Source organism: Lycium ferocissimum, chromosome 4 (assembly GCF_029784015.1).
Source record: "Lycium ferocissimum isolate CSIRO_LF1 chromosome 4, AGI_CSIRO_Lferr_CH_V1, whole genome shotgun sequence".
NCBI lineage: Eukaryota > Viridiplantae > Streptophyta > Magnoliopsida > Solanales > Solanaceae > Lycium > Lycium ferocissimum.
This window is the reverse complement of record NC_081345.1, coordinates 20,301,876-20,319,569: the sequence shown is the minus strand read 5'-3', so window position 1 is coordinate 20,319,569 and position 17,694 is coordinate 20,301,876. Positions and strand designations below refer to the sequence as shown.

Sequence of the window (17,694 nt, the reverse complement as noted above, 5' to 3'; positions counted from 1 at the left end):
GAAGATTGGAGAACCTGTTTCATAGAGTTATGTTTTACAGTCTTCAAGTCTAGATTCGTGTATTAGGATTGTTTATCTAATTGTACCTTTATCAGCTTTGATAGAAGCAATTATCTTAGGTATAATGTTTGTCAAATTCAGCTTCAAGTTGAGGGCAGCTTGAAGCGGGCTCATTAGTCTAGGGAGATTAGTGAGATATGAATTAGAGTTTAGTTCATAGGTTACAGAATTTGTAACATGAATTTGCAAAGGCTCACAATTGTAGTGGAATTTGAGAAAAAAATCCTACAGAGGTGTAGGTCGTGATTCTTCTACCCTTTGTGAGCCTGTCATGATTTTTTTTTTTACCTTTGTGAGCTGAGTGGTTTCCACGTAAAATTTACTATGTCCTTAGTTTCATGTTCTTTGTTATTCAGCAAATACTAGCTTAGAATAGATAGAGTAACTTGGTTTATCCTATAGGCCAAAATTGGGTATCAGTTATGATAGATATTTGATACGACAGGCCAAATCAAAACCAGACAAACAAGTGGAAACAAATGGAGTAATTTATTTAAACAAACAAATTAATTAATCCCCTATGGGCCTACCACCGCCCATCTCAACTCAACATCATCTTCTCTCCTCCCCTAATTCTGTTACCCAAAATAGCTTCTTGTCTTAACAATCAATTTCCTCTTCTTTCTTTGTATACCATTTTCTTTGCACGTCCATATTTACCTACTGCAAAAACCCACAAATATTTCAGTATTCACCTTATCTTCCCTCCTTCTTATTTTCCCTTTTGTTAATTTATGCTTTTATTTCTTTAATCAGAAAAAAAGATAGACTTTTCTTGGAAAATACGTGTTTGCAAGTATTCCCATATTTACAACTGATATTGGGTATTACAGTTCTTGAATAACTTTTGCTTCCCAAAAGAGCCATTTTTGATTTTTACCGGATCTAAGAGTACTTTTGAGCATTTTAAGCTCCTAATAATTGACATTTAATCCTTTGGATGGAAGGGTAAATTGTTGTTAGGAATTAAAGTATGGATTCTGTGATTGGTGGTAAGTTTAAGCTTGGTCGAAAGATCGGTAGTGGATCTTTTGGGGAGCTTTATTTAGGTAATAATAATCCCTATTTATGTTTCTTGATTGCTGTTAATGTATATTACTGTGTGTTTTTAGGTTTGTATTGATTGACTTTTCATTTTGTATCATCAGGGGTGAATATACAAAGTGGAGAAGAAGTTGCTGTTAAGCTGGTGAGTTTTTTTTTTTTTTTGGTTTAGCTAATAGTTAAAAGATTCTTATATGTAATGATGGGTGTAAAGTGTATAAAAGATGCAATTTTTAACTACCTTGATCAAACAAAAAAAAAAAAAGAAAAAAAAAAGAAAAAAAGAAAAAAAAAGATGAAGTTTTTAACTTGATAAGGGAAAGATATCTCCAATTAGTTTTGTTAATTGGTGGTAGTAGTCTGTCTGTGCTAAATACTGGATCAATAATAGCTAAGCCTCAATCCTTAACTAGTTGGGTCTGGCTAGGGCTGGCAAAACGGTTAAGAAAAACAAGTAACCATCCAATCCGACCCACTAAATATGGGTTGGATAACTAACCATTTAAAAATGGATTAAATATGGATATTAGCCACTAGAAAATGGATAGATGGATAAAATGGATATCCATATTATCAATACCTATTTGTCTGCTTGTTATTTTTCATGAGTTCTTGTTTTCTGGTAGTCTAAACTTATTTTGGCTTTTAGCTTGTGTTCTCACCTGACTATTCTTGAAACCATGGATAATATGGGCCGGTTAACCCATTGCTTAGCTGTGTTAAATATGGGCGGGTCGGATATTTTATCTGTTTTTGTTTAACCCGTTTTGACCTACCCATATCTAACCCGACCTGCCCGTTTGCTACACCGAGGTCAGCTATATGTTAGAGTTGATTACTGGATATGGCTAATATTATTTGTTCTAATTTTCTTAACATTAGCATATGGGTTAGAAGGCACCTCAATACTATGCATTATCACCTTTTAGATGTGGTTTCTTCTGTTGTAAGTGGTTAAGTTTCTCAAATCTCACAAATGCTTTATGTTACAATTTTTTTTTACTGGTGCGTTGCAAGTACTATTGTTTAGTTATGGGGTTTGATTCTTTGATGTGGGCTTTACTATTTCGAGAATCTAATTTATGCTTCCCAGGAATCAGTTAAAACGAAGCACCCTCAGCTACATTATGAATCAAAGTTGTATATGCTTCTACAAGGAGGAAGTGAGTAATAGCTTCTGCCACTTCGTTTTCCATCACTGGTGAAATTTTTTACTTAACTGATTTGGTTTCGTATTTTTATTTATTTTGTTACTTTTAAGCGGGAATCCCCCACCTCAAATGGTTTGGAGTTGAAGGTGAACACAGTGCCATGGTTATTGATCTTCTTGGACCAAGTTTGGAAGACTTGTTTAACTATTGCAATAGGAAGTTCACATTGAAAACAGTCCTAATGCTGGCAGATCAGTTGGTAAGTTGTTAAAACTTAAAAGTATCCACTTGTATTGATTGTTGTATCTGGCTTGTCTAAGGCTTATTATAATATATTTATGCAGATTAATAGGGTTGAATATATGCATTCAAGAGGATTTCTTCATCGTGATATTAAGCCTGATAACTTCTTAATGGGTTTAGGGCGTAAAGCGAATCAGGTATGCTCTTTATGATTTGGTTTATAGCTGTCTGAGTATGTCCATGTTTACCCGTCGAGGATTTAACGGCATTGTCTTCTTTTTTCTTCATTGTGTATGTTGTTTTATTCTTTTATTTTTGCCGAGGCTAATTCTGTCGAGCCCTTTGAAACTTCACTGAGTGCTTAAAACTTAAAAAGTGTAGAGCTGAACTTCTCTTTCTTTTTCTTTCTTTGTATCCATTCCTTTTAGAGCATAAGTAAGCGTATCTTGTGATATAAAATCTGCGTAGCTTAACCAGTGTTTATTTTTCATTTTCTCATCGTGCTATAACAGGTATATGTCATTGACTTTGGTCTTGCCAAGAAGTACAGAGATCTTCATACACATAAGCACATACCATACAGGTATATTATAAGAAGTTCTTTTTTCTTAAAGAACTGATATTCAACTAAAGTTGAATTTTTCCTTCTACAATGATTACAGATTTGGACAATAAAACAGAAGGTGTTTGGCATTGAAAATTATACTGATAACAAAGAGACATGTTTGAATCTTTTTGCAGTCAGTTTCTTCTGCTACTTTTTTTTTAACCTGTTGGAGTAGTGAAATTTGATTTTTTGCTCAAACCCATTTGTGGTACTTGCCTGGTGTCAAACTGTTAGGTACCAATTTTGTGATCCTGCTTCAGTATAGGGAATTTTCATTCGGAGAGTTCCATAGAAGAAAACATATCTGTTCAGTGGATGTGTGAAAATCTGTTTGGTAAACTCTGTATGGAGCATAGTCTTTCAGATCTTTGGCTCAGCCTAGACATGAGTTAATGGAGGAATGAAGAACATTTTATTAATGGGTGAAAAGCTATAATTAGCAAGAAATGGAGAGCCTACTTTTTGGTTTTTACACCAACTATTAGCTTCTCAAATATTAACTTTTTTAATGCCTACTGAAAGCCATATTAAAAAAAATTATAAACAATTATTCTGGCCATTTTGTGAGACTTTCCTCGATCATTGATGGAGGAAGAGTGTGCGTCATTTATACTTCTATGCTGTAATCTTCTTTAGATAACCTGAAGCACCAACCAATAAACTCACTCCATGGAAAAAGCAATATTTATCTAGGGCTTCCACTTGGGGCAAAAAGAAATGATCCTAGTGCTTGGCAAGGTATTCTGGACAGGTGTCCTAGTAAACTCACTCCATGGAAAAAGCAATATTTATCCTTTTGGGGGGGGGGGGGGGGGGGGAGGTTGACTCTCATCAGTAGTGTATTGGATGGCATGCCTACTTACCTAATGTCTATGGTTTCAATACCAGTTGCAGTGGAGAAAAACATGAACTCAATTAGAAATAAGTTTCTGTGGGATGGTAATGCAGGAAAGAGAAGGGTTCATTTAGTCAAATGGCAGATGGTTATGAAAGATAAGAAGGATGGTGGGCTCGGTGTGAGGAATTTAAAAGTTCACAATAGAAGTCTGCTATTCAAATGGTTGTAGAGGTACTGTATGGAAGGTAATGAAGTGTGGAAAGAGCTGATAAATGCAATCCATGGAAAGAAGGATGAATGGAGAAATGTGAAGGCTGGATTATGGAAGGACAAATGTAAGTTCTGGGAAGATTTCAAGCTGTTCACCAGATTGGAGGTGAGCAATGGAGCTAAAATAAAATTCTGGACAGATCTATGGGTTGGAGATGAATGCCTGAAAGACAAATTCCCTACTCTATTCAATTGCTCAACAAAAAAGAATGGCAATGTTGCAGATTTTCAATCAAATTCTGGTTGGCTGCTAGAATTTAGAAGGAATTTAAATGATTGGGAGATAGAGGACTTTTGCCAGTTGCTTCAACAAATAGAATCAGTTCATATTGATCATTGTAAAGTGGATTCCCTAATCTGGATAGCAAGCAAGGACAATAAATTTTCAGTTAAGAACTGTTGTAGTCAGTTAACAGAGCAGTCAGGTCAAGGGGAGGTTTCGTGGCCATGGAAGATGTTATGGAAGACTAAGGCTCCTACTAAAGTAGCATGCTTTGGTGGATTGGTACAAGGGTGGCATGTTAACACAAAATAATCTGCAAAAAAGGGGTTTTGTATTATGTAATAGCTGTTTCTTGTGTCAAGAAGATCTAGAAAGAGTGGAGCACCTGTTTATACATTGCAGAGTTGCCAAACAGTGCTGGGAATTATTTCTAAGTATCTGTGGAATTACATGGGTTATGCCTCAGAATTTGAGATGCTTATTACAAAGCTGGCAACAACAGGTTACACATAAAGAGACCAAGCAGATATGGAGGACTATTCCAAATTGCATTTTCTGGACAATATGGCTAGAACGAAACAAGGCCTGTTTTGAAGGACATAGATCTCCTCTTTCTAAAATAAAAGATAGCTGTTTGCAGAATTTGTTCTTCTGGTGTAGGAGTAGTTCAATAGGCAGTCTGGACCAACTAATGGATTTTCTAGACTTATTAGGAAGGAAAGTATAGTAGCTTGTTTCTTTCTGGTGCTTTTTTGTTTTGTTTATGTAATCCTAGTACCTTCTCGGTACCCTTTTAATAAAACTTTTACCTTATAAAAAAAACAACCAAGCTCTGTTAGCGCTTAAGGATAAGGGATAGTAAACACTTTAGGATACAACAACATACCTAGTGTAGTCCCACAAATGGGGTGTAGGGAGGGTAGAGTGTACGCAAACCTTACCCCTACCTTGTGAGGTAGGGAGGCTGTTTCTGATAGACCCTCATAGTAACCACTCAAGGATAAGGGATAGTAATTTCGGGATAAATTATGGTATTATTTTATCTCGCATTTGGTTGAATCATTTATTCCGTTATAAGAGATTCCGGGGTGGTATTAGTTTTATGGCATCCTCTATGTGGGATAACAATCCCATTATTACTAATCCCGAGATAAAACAACAAAAAGACACATTTGTCTGCCTCCAAAGTTCATTTCCCAAAGTTTTGGAGGGTCTTTGGGTTGGCTTAGAGTTGGTCAAACCAGCTGAAAAACACTTTTTAGCTCGCCTTGGTGTTTGGAGCCAAGTGCTTTAGGCCAAATAAGCCAAATCCCCAACTTATGATTTTTTTAGCTTAAAGCTATTTGGATTTGACCAAGTAATATACATTGTCATCCCTGAGCAATTTCTTAAAGTTTCCAAAATATCCTTCACTACAAAGAGCCGTAACTCTACTGGCTTCGTTTGCTTCCTTTCTTCGTTCCACTGCCTTTCCTTTGTCATTTCCCTCTTTGAACAACTGTGTGAAAAAGAAGAGTATTCTATGCTTTGCAAAGTTGTTTTCTTATCTGTTTTGATTATGATTTGTTGTATCATAATACATTATTTATCCGCTATCTCATTCCTTAAGTTAAAATGACCTTTTCTCCTTTTCATGGTGGGGGGCTTTGGGTTCCGACACAATCAGCTGTGAGTTGGGCACATTCCAGAATACAACAAGAGGGGTGTTATGTATGAGACATAAATATTTTTTCTTTTGTTCCTATAAGAAAAAAAATATTCCATAGCCATTTAAGAAAGGAAAAATAGCTGCAAAAATCCCATTTTGCAGAAGCTGGACTGGATCAATCAAGGCTATCCCTTGGGGATAATAATTGTCTGTCATATTGGTATTTAGAAATTTCATTATGTGGAGTACTATGTTCCTGTAAACAAAAACAGTCAACTACCTCTCTTTCTGCTTGGAGGCTGCACATAACTCCTTTTTTCTTTTTGGCATCTTTTATTATATAAAGTTTCAATTTTAAAAGGTGGATATCCAATAAGTAAAGTTGGAATTTTTAGGCTTTGTCATTTCTTCCGTATGATGGTTTTCTTTCCTAGATCTTGTCGTTTCCCCTTTAGATGGGGATTGGTTGGAGGACTGCAGTTAATCATGGTTGCTTGAATGACTATTTCTTCGATATTCAGGGAAAACAAAAACCTCACAGGCACAGCTCGTTATGCAAGTGTTAACACCCATCTTGGAGTTGGTAAGTAGAGATGAAATTATTTTTAACACCTATTCATATTTTCTTGGTTTCGTATTTGTTTGACTTTCTTTCTATTGCTTGAATGTAGAACAAAGCAGAAGAGATGATCTAGAGTCTCTAGGCTATGTGCTTATGTATTTTCTGAGGGGAAGGTTCGGACGTAGAGTTTTTAGTTGATTCTTTTCCTTTTTCTCTATATGCATTACTTTGCTCATCTGTGCCTAAGCATTTGACTGCCCATACCAGTCTCCCATGGCAAGGTCTGAGAGCTGGCACCAAAAAGCAGAAATATGACAAGATCAGCGAAAAGAAGATGCTTACACCTATAGAGGTACATTAACTTTTGTTTGTACAATTCTTTATGTGAGATTTTGAAAGTCTGATCATAGAGGATATTGCTGCGGTTGTAATCTATCTGCCCTAAATTTGTACTGTCTATGAATCAAATTGCATAATCAACATAGTTCAATGAGTTTTATGGACTCTAAACAGGTACTTTGCAAATCCTATCACTCAGAATTCACATCATATTTTCATTACTGCCGATCTTTGCGGTTTGATGACAAGCCAGATTACTCATACCTGAAGAGGCTTTTCCGTGACCTTTTCATAAGAGAAGGTACACTTTCTATGTGGCGATGCTAGTCATTTCAGTCATCTGTGCTTCCTGATTGCTACTTCCGTGTTCTTTCTTGTAATATTAATTTCTATCACCTTTTTACATAAAAAAGTTGGTGTACTCATGGCAGGTTATCAATTTGACTATGTGTTTGACTGGACGACATTGAAGTATCCACAAATTAGCTCCACTTCAAGAGGACGGGTCTGTTTCTTAAATCTGCTGACTTGAATTCGTCCTTCTTAAGAGGCAATTTTCTGACAGTTGATGTGTTTTTCCAGCAACCAATTGGGAGATTACCTTTGAACCCAGGACCATCTGTTGAAAGAGCGGAAAAGATCCCAGGTATTCCTCTTCCCTAGATGGACAGAGCTTTGAGCCGCAAGTAGCTTGAGCTGCGTATATATGATATTCATTCAACTTTGGGCTCATGGTGGTTTTCCTTCATCTCCAGTCTAATTAAAGCTTTTCGTGAAATAAGCAATAACTGGTTGCAGCGCTACAATGTCAATTTAGTTTATTTAGTAATAAGTGGTAAACCACTGGCAAACTTGCATGTCCATGCAGAGAGGGAAAGGGTGGGGCAGAGTGCCAAATGCCCAAAAGCTCCCACTCCCATTAAATTCATCACTCTCTTCCACCCTACCAAGTGATATCTCTTATCCCTAACTTTTCTCCCGTGCTAGAAGTTCCTCACTAGTTTCTCAAGCTTCTTACCAATTGACGATGGGATATGAAAGAAAGAAATAAAGAGTGTCGGGGTGTTTGATAATTCAATTTTATGAGTGTAACTTTTCCTGGTTTTGATAAGTATTATTTCTTCCACCTTTCGGTCCATTTTCAACTTTCTCAATTATCTAGGTGATCTGGTAAGCCTTGATTCTGTACTTAAATTATCTTTGTAAAAATTGAGATACAAAACATAATAGAAATAAATGATCCATAAATGGGATGCTAAATAGTTGGGATTAAGACGTAGTCGTGGTGGTGTATTTACATTATTTACATAATAGAAATAAACGATCCACATATGTGGGTCATAGAAGATCAAGTCATCATCCGTGAAGAGGAGATGTGATAAAGAAATCTCTTGCTCCTCTTTATAAGGAAACATGGATCTCATTACATCTTCCTTTATCCAAAGCAGAATCAGCTGGGGTAGCAATTGCTCTGTTCTAGCAGATTTCTGAGAATTTTCATAAAAAATAGGGAGTTGAGTGGACAATAGGATGTCTACCTCCATTACTATCAAAGAAACCGCAAAGTGTTCTGCTCACCATTACGGAACATCTCGCTGTGAAAATGTATTAATAGATTCAGTTTCTCTACATTTCCTTGAAGCCCCTGCTAGAAGCAGCAAAAACATGAATTTGTTAACATGCTCACTAGCTTTCTTCACGACTAGCTTGCATAATATCTCCGGGTTTCTGCTCCTTAGTCTCGACTTGGCAATCTGATTAGTGATAAGGAAAACATCCATGATCTGCTTCCATATTCCACAAGCATTTCGAGTGGAGGAAGCACAATCTCCTTATGAGCTATACCCATGTTTATAAATTGGTTAACCGCTAAAGGATCATGTTAGATAGCACAATTTATAAGTTGTATTGGTTAACCATTGTACCTCTAACTTACCATATCAACCATAAATTACAAATTGAGATGGTCTGTATTGCAATTGACTTAATAAGCTAGCGGTTTTTCCTGTTTCCTTTTTTTTTTTTTTTGCGGATTTTGGTTTCTATAAGTTGAATTTCAGGAATCATGATAACAGACAGTAGGCTGAAGTTAACTCTTACATTTGTCTGATATTTTGTACAGTGGGGCAGGACATTAAAGATAAGTTTCCTGGTGCTGTTGAGGCATTTGCTAGAAAGAATGTGTCTGGAACTGGTTTTCTCGGGGACCGTACGAGGCATAGATCTTCAGAACATCTATCATCCTCCAGAGATGTGGTGAGTTATATTTTTCGTATTTGTCCTCGCAGCAGTGGTCCTGCACATTATTTCAGCGTTTTTCCAACTTGCATTCATCAATTGTTTCTAAGTGGAGTTAGTTACCAGTTTCAAAAAAAAAAAAAAAAAATGTTTCTACTTGGAGTTTCTTCTTGTGTCTAACAGCTAATCGGGTTTCCCATCAGCAAGCTGATTCTGAAAGAGGCCGCGTGTCTCGCACCGGTAGCACATCGAGGAGGGCTGTGATGTCAAGCAGCCGACCAAGTTCCTCTGGTGAACGCACTGACAACCGTGCTGGTCGGTTGGGCTCAAGTAGCGGCCGACTGTCCACTTCGCAAAAAACACAACCCGGATTTGAAGCCAAATCATCGTCTATTTCTCGTGCTGCTGTTGCAAAAGGGAGCAGGGACAATGCCCTTAGGAGCTTTGAGCTGCTGACTATTGGCACAGGGAGAAGGAAATAAGACTGATGTTTTAAATATCTGCCAATCAAGGTAGCAAACTTCCAAAAATGGCATTTAAGCATTCTTATTCTCGGCATTTGTCCCCAGCTAATGTGAAATTCTCATAACTGGTTTCACCTAATATAGGAGCGTCAAATTGGCGCTCTTCATTAAATTCTTCCCAGCGATCTTGTGGCTGATTCTTGCCACTAAACTGCCTAGCCAAACGACCAGAGATGGGGTTTTTTGATTGTATATTTGAGACCTGTCTTAATCACCGTTGAAGAAAAGATTTCCCATGTCTGTATACATTCCTCCATGCATGATGTGCTTCGCTTCATTATCGTATGGCTGCTAGGTTTGCTAATGTGACGGGAGGATGTTTGAAAAGTAACTAGTTCTTGGTTGTGCAGATAGTTCCATTATTTCGGTGGGCTGGCCTTGGAATATTTCTGTCTGTGTGAGTTCAAGTACTTACCATTCACTCCTCAATAGCGTCGCTTAAGTCTGTGACCTACAAACTTCTTCCTATCCCATTGTAACTATGTGAACCCTATTGTTGACTTCCATCTGTGTGTTAGGTATAGTCACACATATTTTATTAACAATGTACTTTGCTGATGGTCTCTGTTTTTACATTCAATTAAATGCTACGTGAGCACGGATTGGTAGTGCACTAAACTCTAGCACTGTGATTATTTTCCATCAAATTTGGGTGGACGAAAGGGGGTGTTGCCTTCAACATTTAACTTTTAAAGTTCATTTCAAAAGTTAACTTTATCCATTTGATTTTAAGAAAGTGTGTGGAGTTCACATTGGTTTTTCTGTGCCAAGAAATGCTAGTTTGGTTGATGAGCTATTTTTTCAGATGAAGATTAAAGAGGTGAATGTTGTTTAAGGTGCTTCCGTGTAGAACTAGCAGCACCCATGTTCTGCTTTATTATGTGTGACCACTTTATTGTAGCGCATCTGTATCTTTATCTTTTAAATTGAAAAAAGAATGTCCAATTTCAAGTAGATAAAAGAAACTAAGATCGCTTAATTTTCTGGATGAATTATTAGGTAGATGCAATTTTAATTTGTACTAGATGGGTAAAATTTATTTTGTCGTTACAAATCTCTGGAAAAGTGTCAACTCATTCTATCCAGGGGCGGAGCCAGTAAGGGCCAAGGGGTTCATCCGAACTCCTTTTTGGCGAAAAATTACACTGTATATACAAGGTGAAAATTATTTTTTATGTATATATAGTAGATGTTAAACCCTCTTGGCTTCTTCGTTTGTGTACTTTATATTTTTGAACTCCTTTATCTAAAATTCTGACTCTGCTACTAATTCTATCCATAAGAAAGTGGGAGTGTAAATTCGTAGCAATATTACAAGGGCTACCAATCGAATTCTATGAAGTAGACCAAAAAAAAAACAAAGCGCTAGGAGGAAAAGTTGGACAACTTGTAAATATCGACACATGCACTTCATCAGCAAAGTAGAGGAAGTTATGCACGTAAATGCATTGAAGTATCCATATACCAACCTCTCAAAATAAATTGTCGATCTAGTATGTGTCTACAGCTAGAGATTGTCAATTTCAGTTCCAACAAATTACCAGTGTGAACCCAAAAAAAAAGTCCCAGCAAAAAAAAAAAAAAAAGAGACGAAAGAATATCAGCTCTAGGAAAAACAAGGGACGAAAATGCTTCAACAACCATGGAAGTGGCTAAACGTAGAATAGCAACACTTCAATGATCAATAAAATAAATGAACGCGGGATTTATCATATACTCATCAACAGAGTAAATGAATTTCAGCACAATTAATGTAATTAAACTTATGATTAGAAGGTTACTTGTCATTACTTTTATAGTGAAATGATAGTATAAATTATTTTACACGGTTAGGGGTCGTTCGGTAGCTGGGTAGGAAGTGAGTTATTCATATATTAAAACTAACTAATGTCATTTTGCCCGTACTAAGTCCGGGCCTAAACTGACGTTAAAATTTTAATTTGTAGATATCTTTTAAATTTTTCTGCTTTTGCTGTTTTGTTTTTGTAACATCAATCTGATACTTCGAAAGACTTTTAAAATATTAAAGTACAAAAACGTACCTGAAAATTAAAGGAAAGTATTTTTCTTAGTTTACAGATTAGATTTTAAAAAATAATAATTAAACATTTGAAAGCTCTTCTAATTTTCATTTTACTTAAATTTTTTGAGATTAAAGTCTCTGATGAACCAAATTGAGTTTTCATATGTTAAATTAATTTCATTTGTTTCTTTGAATTGAATTCATATTGGCTAACTTATTTTTTACCAAAGATATTACAGTATTCAATGTATGTCAAATATATTTGATGCGCAAATATTGTTGCATGATGAAATCAATAAAGTTAACTTACAAATAAATATAAATAATTAAAAGCCTTGATATTACAAGAATTTTTTGTAGATTCTTTCAAATTAAATCACAAAAAAAAAATACTGAAAAGTCAATAGAAATAATTGTTCTAACTTTAAGCTTTCTTTTACCTTCCAAAAGATGCATGTTAAAAAATAACATTTTTACCATTTTTTAGTTTAATAAACCATTATCTACATTGTAATAACTTTTTCATGTTAAACGTAACTCTTTTATCCTAAAATATATAAAATATTGATTATCCGATATTTTACAAAATATTTTAATAGTTAAGAAAAAAGAAAAAATTGTTTTTTTGCAATTGTCTAGTATTATTACTATTTGAAAATCAAATTGTATTTTCTTTAACTACTTTAAATTTTCAGAATATATAAAAAATATATTTTATAGTTACTCTTTTAATATAGTAAATAAATTTTATTTTAATACTTTGCACACATAAAATTTATTAATTAACTAGCATACTTCAGAATTCTTTTTTCGATTGAGACGGAGGGACTGTAATTTACATTTTTGAAGTATTTAACAATGATATAAGTTATTTATATTTATTTTCTTAATTTAAAACTTAATCCAAACTTAAGTGAGATTCTTATAAATTACCTATTTTCGCCAAAGATGTACGACATAAGATTGTAGGAGAAAATTAAAAAGAAATTACTAAATGGACGAATAAAAAATTAAAATAGCAAATGATAAATGGTAAATAACATTGATAAATAATAAATATTATTATAAGAATAGTATATTAGTTCAATAATTAAGCCTATATTAAGATAGAATTGAATGACATGATAACTCTTTACGTGTCTATAGTAAATTCTTAATATTTGCCCTTCGCCCAATACCATGAGGTTTGGGGTTCGAATCCCGACTCAGTCAAAAAAATAAAAAAAATTCACAAGGCAGAGTTTGTAGCAAAACTCTACCTGCAGGCAGAGTTTGTAGCAAAACTCTACCTGCAGGCAGAGTTTGTAGAGTTTGCATTCAAAATTCTGCCTGAGGCATAGCAAAGTTAGGCCTCAGGACGAGTTTTGAATGCAAAACTCTACATGCAGGCAGAGTTTTGCATGCAGAACTATACTTTAGGCAGAGTTTCAAACTCTACCTGCGCATTAAAAATTCTGCCTGAGGCATGCAAAACTCTGCCTTGCGAATCCCAATTTATGCCTTACGATTTTTTTTTAAACTGAGGAGGGTTTCGAACTCGGAACCAAGGGGCTTCCAGTGAAGGGCAAAATTTAAAGACCACCAATTTAAGGGGCAAAAATTAAAGACCAAAGGCTTTTGAAGGGCAATCCGCACGAAAAATGTTTCATAATCATCATTTTTAGGGGCATGAAAAAAACTCTTAAAGTTTTCAAAATTTACCAAAATGTCTGAAGATTCACAAAGCCATTAAAATTTTAATTAGGGGTAAAAAGAGTAAAAAATATTCACGTGGAGACTACAAAAAATGGGTATTCTCCCTTATATAGAGTAGTAAAGTAATGAAAAATTGACAATGAATTAAAAAATAAATTTGGCCTTAAAAAATAAATTTGGGACCTAGAAGTAATTAATTGGAAAGTTTGACATTAAATTGGAAAGTTTTGTGAGGACTACAATACCCTTGATTGTCCCTTATATATAGTAGTAATATAACTAGCATCATATTTGATAGCATTTAGTTTCTATGTATAAAATTTAGCACACCAAAAATAGTATTCGGTTACCAATTTAAAATTTCGTATAACTAATACATGTATAATTTATGAGATAATTTGTCCATTATTTTATGCTGGTAGAAGATGAACTAACCTACTAATGCTACAAAACTCTGTATAACTAATCTCTGAATTATTAATACAACTCTAACCAACAACCAAACGACCAAAAAAGCTAAACATGGAATACATTTATGAACGGAAAGGAATCCATAATGCATAAAACTGATAATGGAAAAGAGGGAAAACGGAAAAAGAAATGAAAAGTATCCCACCATCCCCATTAATTTAAGAGAAAAGACTCAAGAAGAATAAGTCTAAGATGTTCAAGTCAAATGAATGGAGGTTTCCACGAAATGTGGTAAACGAAAATCATAAATAAACAATCACTAATACTAACTGGTTACTTATATTATATATAGAGAAGGAAGTTAGTAAGATTGTTGAGCAGTGCTTTAAAGCAAAAAGAGGCTAAATTTCAGTCAACGGAGTTGTTGATTTCATTTCTTGATTTATTTGAAGCTCAGAATCATGTCTGATATCCTTAAAGATGCTTGGAAAAAATATCTAACTGGACTGCAACTCCATCCTCTTAGAACCAAGGTTCTACTTTTTATTTATTTTTTGTATAATTTCATATAAACCTGTATGATCTTTCCTTCTTTTTTTGTTGGTCTTTTTTTTTTTTTTTGGTTTTGTTTTGTTAAAGATTGAAAAAGTCCCACGTCGGTGGTTAATGAGATGAGTAGTGTCCGGAGTCCTCCCATCATGAGCTACCTTTTGTGTTAAGTAATTAGGCCCAAGTAGGGGGTGACAAACGGGCCGTTTGGCCTAAAGTTGCGCGGGTCAAGATCCATTTCTCTACATGTTTATTCCTTAATGCTTAATTTGAGCTTTATGGTTTCTTTGGGTTGATGGAGATGATATTTGAATTAATGTTTTTTTCTTTGTATTTTCAACTTAGGCAATCACTGCTGGAGTTTTAGTTGGATGCAGTGATGTAATTGCCCAGAAGATTTCTGGGGTCAAAAGGCTTCAGTTCAGAAGGATACTTCTTCTAATGGTACTTGTTTCTTTCTATTACTCCCTCCGTCCCTCCGGATCAAAAAGAGTATTCATTTAGTAATTTGCACACCCCTTAAGAAAATACTAACTCCTAGAAAAAAATAGGTAATTTGACTAAACTTCCCCTAATTAAATAGGTATTGAGATTTGATCACACAACACTTAATAGGGGAAAATCTAAAAAAATAAGGCTAGTTTTTTCTTGATTTGATAAGTTGAAGTTTTTTCTTGATCTGATAAGTTGACACTCTTTTTGACTTAAGAAACAAAGGCTAAGTGGACACTTATTTTGATTCGGAGGGAGCATTATTATGCTTTAAGTTCTCTAATCTTGATAATTCTTTATTGGGGGGTCATTTTGGTTGTCTGATCATTGCTTTTTATTTTTATTTTTTTTATATGTTTTATTGTTTAAATTTCCATATGCAGCTCTATGGATTTGCATATTCAGGACCCTTTGGGCATTTCTTGCATAAATTGATGGATATCATATTTCAAGGGAAGAAGGGTAACACAACAGTTGCTAAAAAGGTTAGACTCTTCTCTCAAAGTTCCAATTTTATTTGCTGAAGAATTAACCTGCAAAGCCGCCCACCAAATGCCCAAATTAAAAATAGCTGGCGGATGTATAATATACATGTAGTATAGTTTATGTTAGTATGTGTATAACCGTGTATAATCATTGAATAATCTATGTATACTGGCTAAGAAACGTAAACGGTCAGTCCCACCGGCAGTTTGTGCAAAGATCCTTTTTTTTTTTTTTTTTGCTGTGTGTTCAGTTTGTAGAATCTAAAGTCAGGCAGCTCAGTTTCTGTGTATCATGATAACTATTGGACTCTGGTTTTCTTATTTTGCAATGCAATTCTTATGACTAATAGCCAATTATAAGTTGCTTAAAATCAACAGTCTCTCTTTTGAATTTCCAGGTTTTGTTGGAACAGTTGACCTCATCTCCTTGGAACAACTTCTTTTTTATGATGTACTATGGCTTGGTTGTTGAAGGTACGGTCTTTTCGTCTTCAAATCCTAAGAAACTGAAGTTCAATCTACTTGTCTTTGTTATAGCTGACTAGACTCTTATTACATTTAGGTCATAGTTGAGCCTTCTCTGCACAGAGCATGAGAACATGGCACTTTCTTTTTTAACATTTGATATTCTTAAGGATACTCATATATTGTTCCACAGTTTAACCAATCCGCCTACCCAAAGTTTTCTTTTTGGTATCTTTTGAACTATATTGTAATAGTACTCTGCAAAGTTTTACAATAATTAGTTAGTCGCAGTAGAAATCCTCAGAGGGGATATCCTAATACATGGTTTAATCCAAATTAATGGTGAGAATGTGAGATAGTATGTAGGTCTCTGAAATTTGAATCTTTCTGTATTCTGTAATGCTGGTCTCTAGGCACTTTTCTGGTTCATAAAGTAGAACATTATAAAGCAAAGATGGCGCAGGTCATTTCTTAGCCTGAGAGTTGTCATACAACCGGTGAAGGAAAAATTGTCTTTGTAACGAACTTCTCTAGAATTGCCATAAGCCAAGAAATTCAGGTTGTAGCCTGTGTTCATCAAGAGCTCTTTCATGAGAATATAATTAAGTAAATAAAAGTGTACTCTCAAACAGCTAAGCTTTTAGATGAGATGGTCACACACTTCAAAGACTCTTTATCACACTATATCCCAAACATGCGAGCGGAAGAGAATAAGTAAGAGAAGTAGTAGTTTATGCATAACAAGGATAAAAACCAGCTCATAACTGAAGCAGAGAAATTGTCTTGAATTGTCATTCACAGTCAATAATATTGGTGTCTGACAAGAGGCTAACTTCTTCTATCACAGGAAGGCCATGGGGTCTTGTGAAAAACAAGGTTCGGAAGGACTATCCCTCTATACAGCTGACTGCATGGAAGGTAGGATATAAGGAATTCATTATCAATCTTTTCACACAAGAACTGCAGAGAGTAATTTTGGTATTCATAACAATTGGTAAACTAAAGGTGTGATAATATGCAGTTTTGGCCAATTGTTGGCTGGATCAACTACCAGTACATGCCCCTGCAGTTCCGTGTTCTATTCCACAGCTTTGTTGCTTCATGCTGGTGAGTATTTGTTCCCTCCCCTATCTTGCCTTTGGTGCTTCTGTTATGTATCCTTGGCAAGTGGAATTTGAGCAAGTTTCTTGTCATTTCTAACCTTCAAGCAATGAAAGTTTTGCATTCATGTTGCTCAATGTTACTAATCTTTTTCCCTCATTTGGCCTGGCATATTTAGGGCAATTTTCCTGAATTTGAAGGCTAGATCAATAACAGCTAAGAAGGACTGAAGCTTATGAAGGGTTCATTTGCATTTTCTCTCCTTTGTCAGTGGTAGTCAAGTTTTGACTTTGACAGTCGTTGTAATTCTAGTCAGCAGATTCTTCAATTTGAGCACCTACATTATGTTATATTTTCCTACGTCTTTTGTGAAAGCTGTTTGCTTGGAAATATGGTATATGTATTGCAAGCATGAGTTCATTATGAACTTAGTTGAGCTTCGAGTATCAAATTAAGGAATAGTACAGGTTGTATGCTTGAGGCGGAAGAGCCGGTGTTTAAAGATTGTCCCCGTTTAAGAAATTTGTGCAAATATAGACCCAACGGAGAACTTCTCCTCCTTCCATGTTCTTCTTTTTCGTCATCATCCTCGTCGTCCTCCATTGATACTGCTTGTTACACTCCCTGTGTCTCTGGTTCTTCTCTTAATCTATGTTGGTTTATATTTTTCGTTGGTTTAACAGTATCAATTTGCTAAGGAGAAAAAGTATCATTATATATGTATCT

At 35.1% G+C, this 17,694-nt stretch overlaps 2 protein-coding genes across 3 annotated transcripts; both read left to right on the top strand.

Annotated features, from left to right (window-relative positions):
- The first annotated feature begins 597 nt into the window (after positions 1-597).
- Positions 598-10,433, top strand: LOC132051764 (casein kinase 1-like protein 10). Of its 2 annotated transcripts, none has more exons than XM_059442965.1 (14): positions 598-1,109; positions 1,209-1,249; positions 2,198-2,267; positions 2,366-2,514; positions 2,600-2,695; positions 3,011-3,081; positions 6,606-6,667; positions 6,756-6,819; positions 6,914-6,998; positions 7,160-7,286; positions 7,417-7,490; positions 7,568-7,631; positions 9,108-9,241; positions 9,427-10,433. In XM_059442965.1, exons 1-14 carry the CDS (start codon positions 1,034-1,036, stop codon positions 9,703-9,705), a joined length of 1,392 nt encoding a protein of 463 aa, XP_059298948.1. In that variant the 5' UTR covers positions 598-1,033; the 3' UTR covers positions 9,706-10,433. The 2 variants fall into 2 exon arrangements, with proteins under 2 accessions (XP_059298948.1, XP_059298949.1); XM_059442966.1 differs by having other exon boundaries at positions 1,026-1,109; positions 2,205-2,267.
- A 3,622-nt stretch (positions 10,434-14,055) lies between these two features.
- LOC132054442 (peroxisomal membrane protein PMP22) lies at positions 14,056-17,296 on the top strand. The gene is made up of 7 exons (XM_059446450.1): positions 14,056-14,409; positions 14,771-14,869; positions 15,301-15,402; positions 15,801-15,876; positions 16,715-16,785; positions 16,889-16,974; positions 17,147-17,296. The coding sequence occupies exons 1-7, from the start codon at positions 14,338-14,340 to the stop codon at positions 17,196-17,198; spliced, it is 558 nt and encodes a 185-aa protein (XP_059302433.1). The 5' UTR covers positions 14,056-14,337; the 3' UTR covers positions 17,199-17,296.
- The last annotated feature ends 398 nt before the right edge of the window (positions 17,297-17,694 follow it).

Coding starts and splice junctions, on each gene's coding strand:
- LOC132054442 (XM_059446450.1), top strand. CDS start 14,338: ATGTCTGATATCCTTAAAGATGCTTGGAAAAAATATCTAACTGGACTG. Junction 14,870..15,300: donor GAAGGATACTTCTTCTAATG/GTACTTGTTTCT, acceptor TTCCATATGCAG/CTCTATGGATTTGCATATTC. Junction 16,975..17,146: donor AGCTTTGTTGCTTCATGCTG/GTGAGTATTTGT, acceptor TGGCATATTTAG/GGCAATTTTCCTGAATTTGA.
- LOC132051764 (XM_059442965.1), top strand. CDS start 1,034: ATGGATTCTGTGATTGGTGGTAAGTTTAAGCTTGGTCGAAAGATCGGT. Junction 2,268..2,365: donor TATGCTTCTACAAGGAGGAA/GTGAGTAATAGC, acceptor GTTACTTTTAAG/CGGGAATCCCCCACCTCAAA. Junction 2,696..3,010: donor TAGGGCGTAAAGCGAATCAG/GTATGCTCTTTA, acceptor GTGCTATAACAG/GTATATGTCATTGACTTTGG.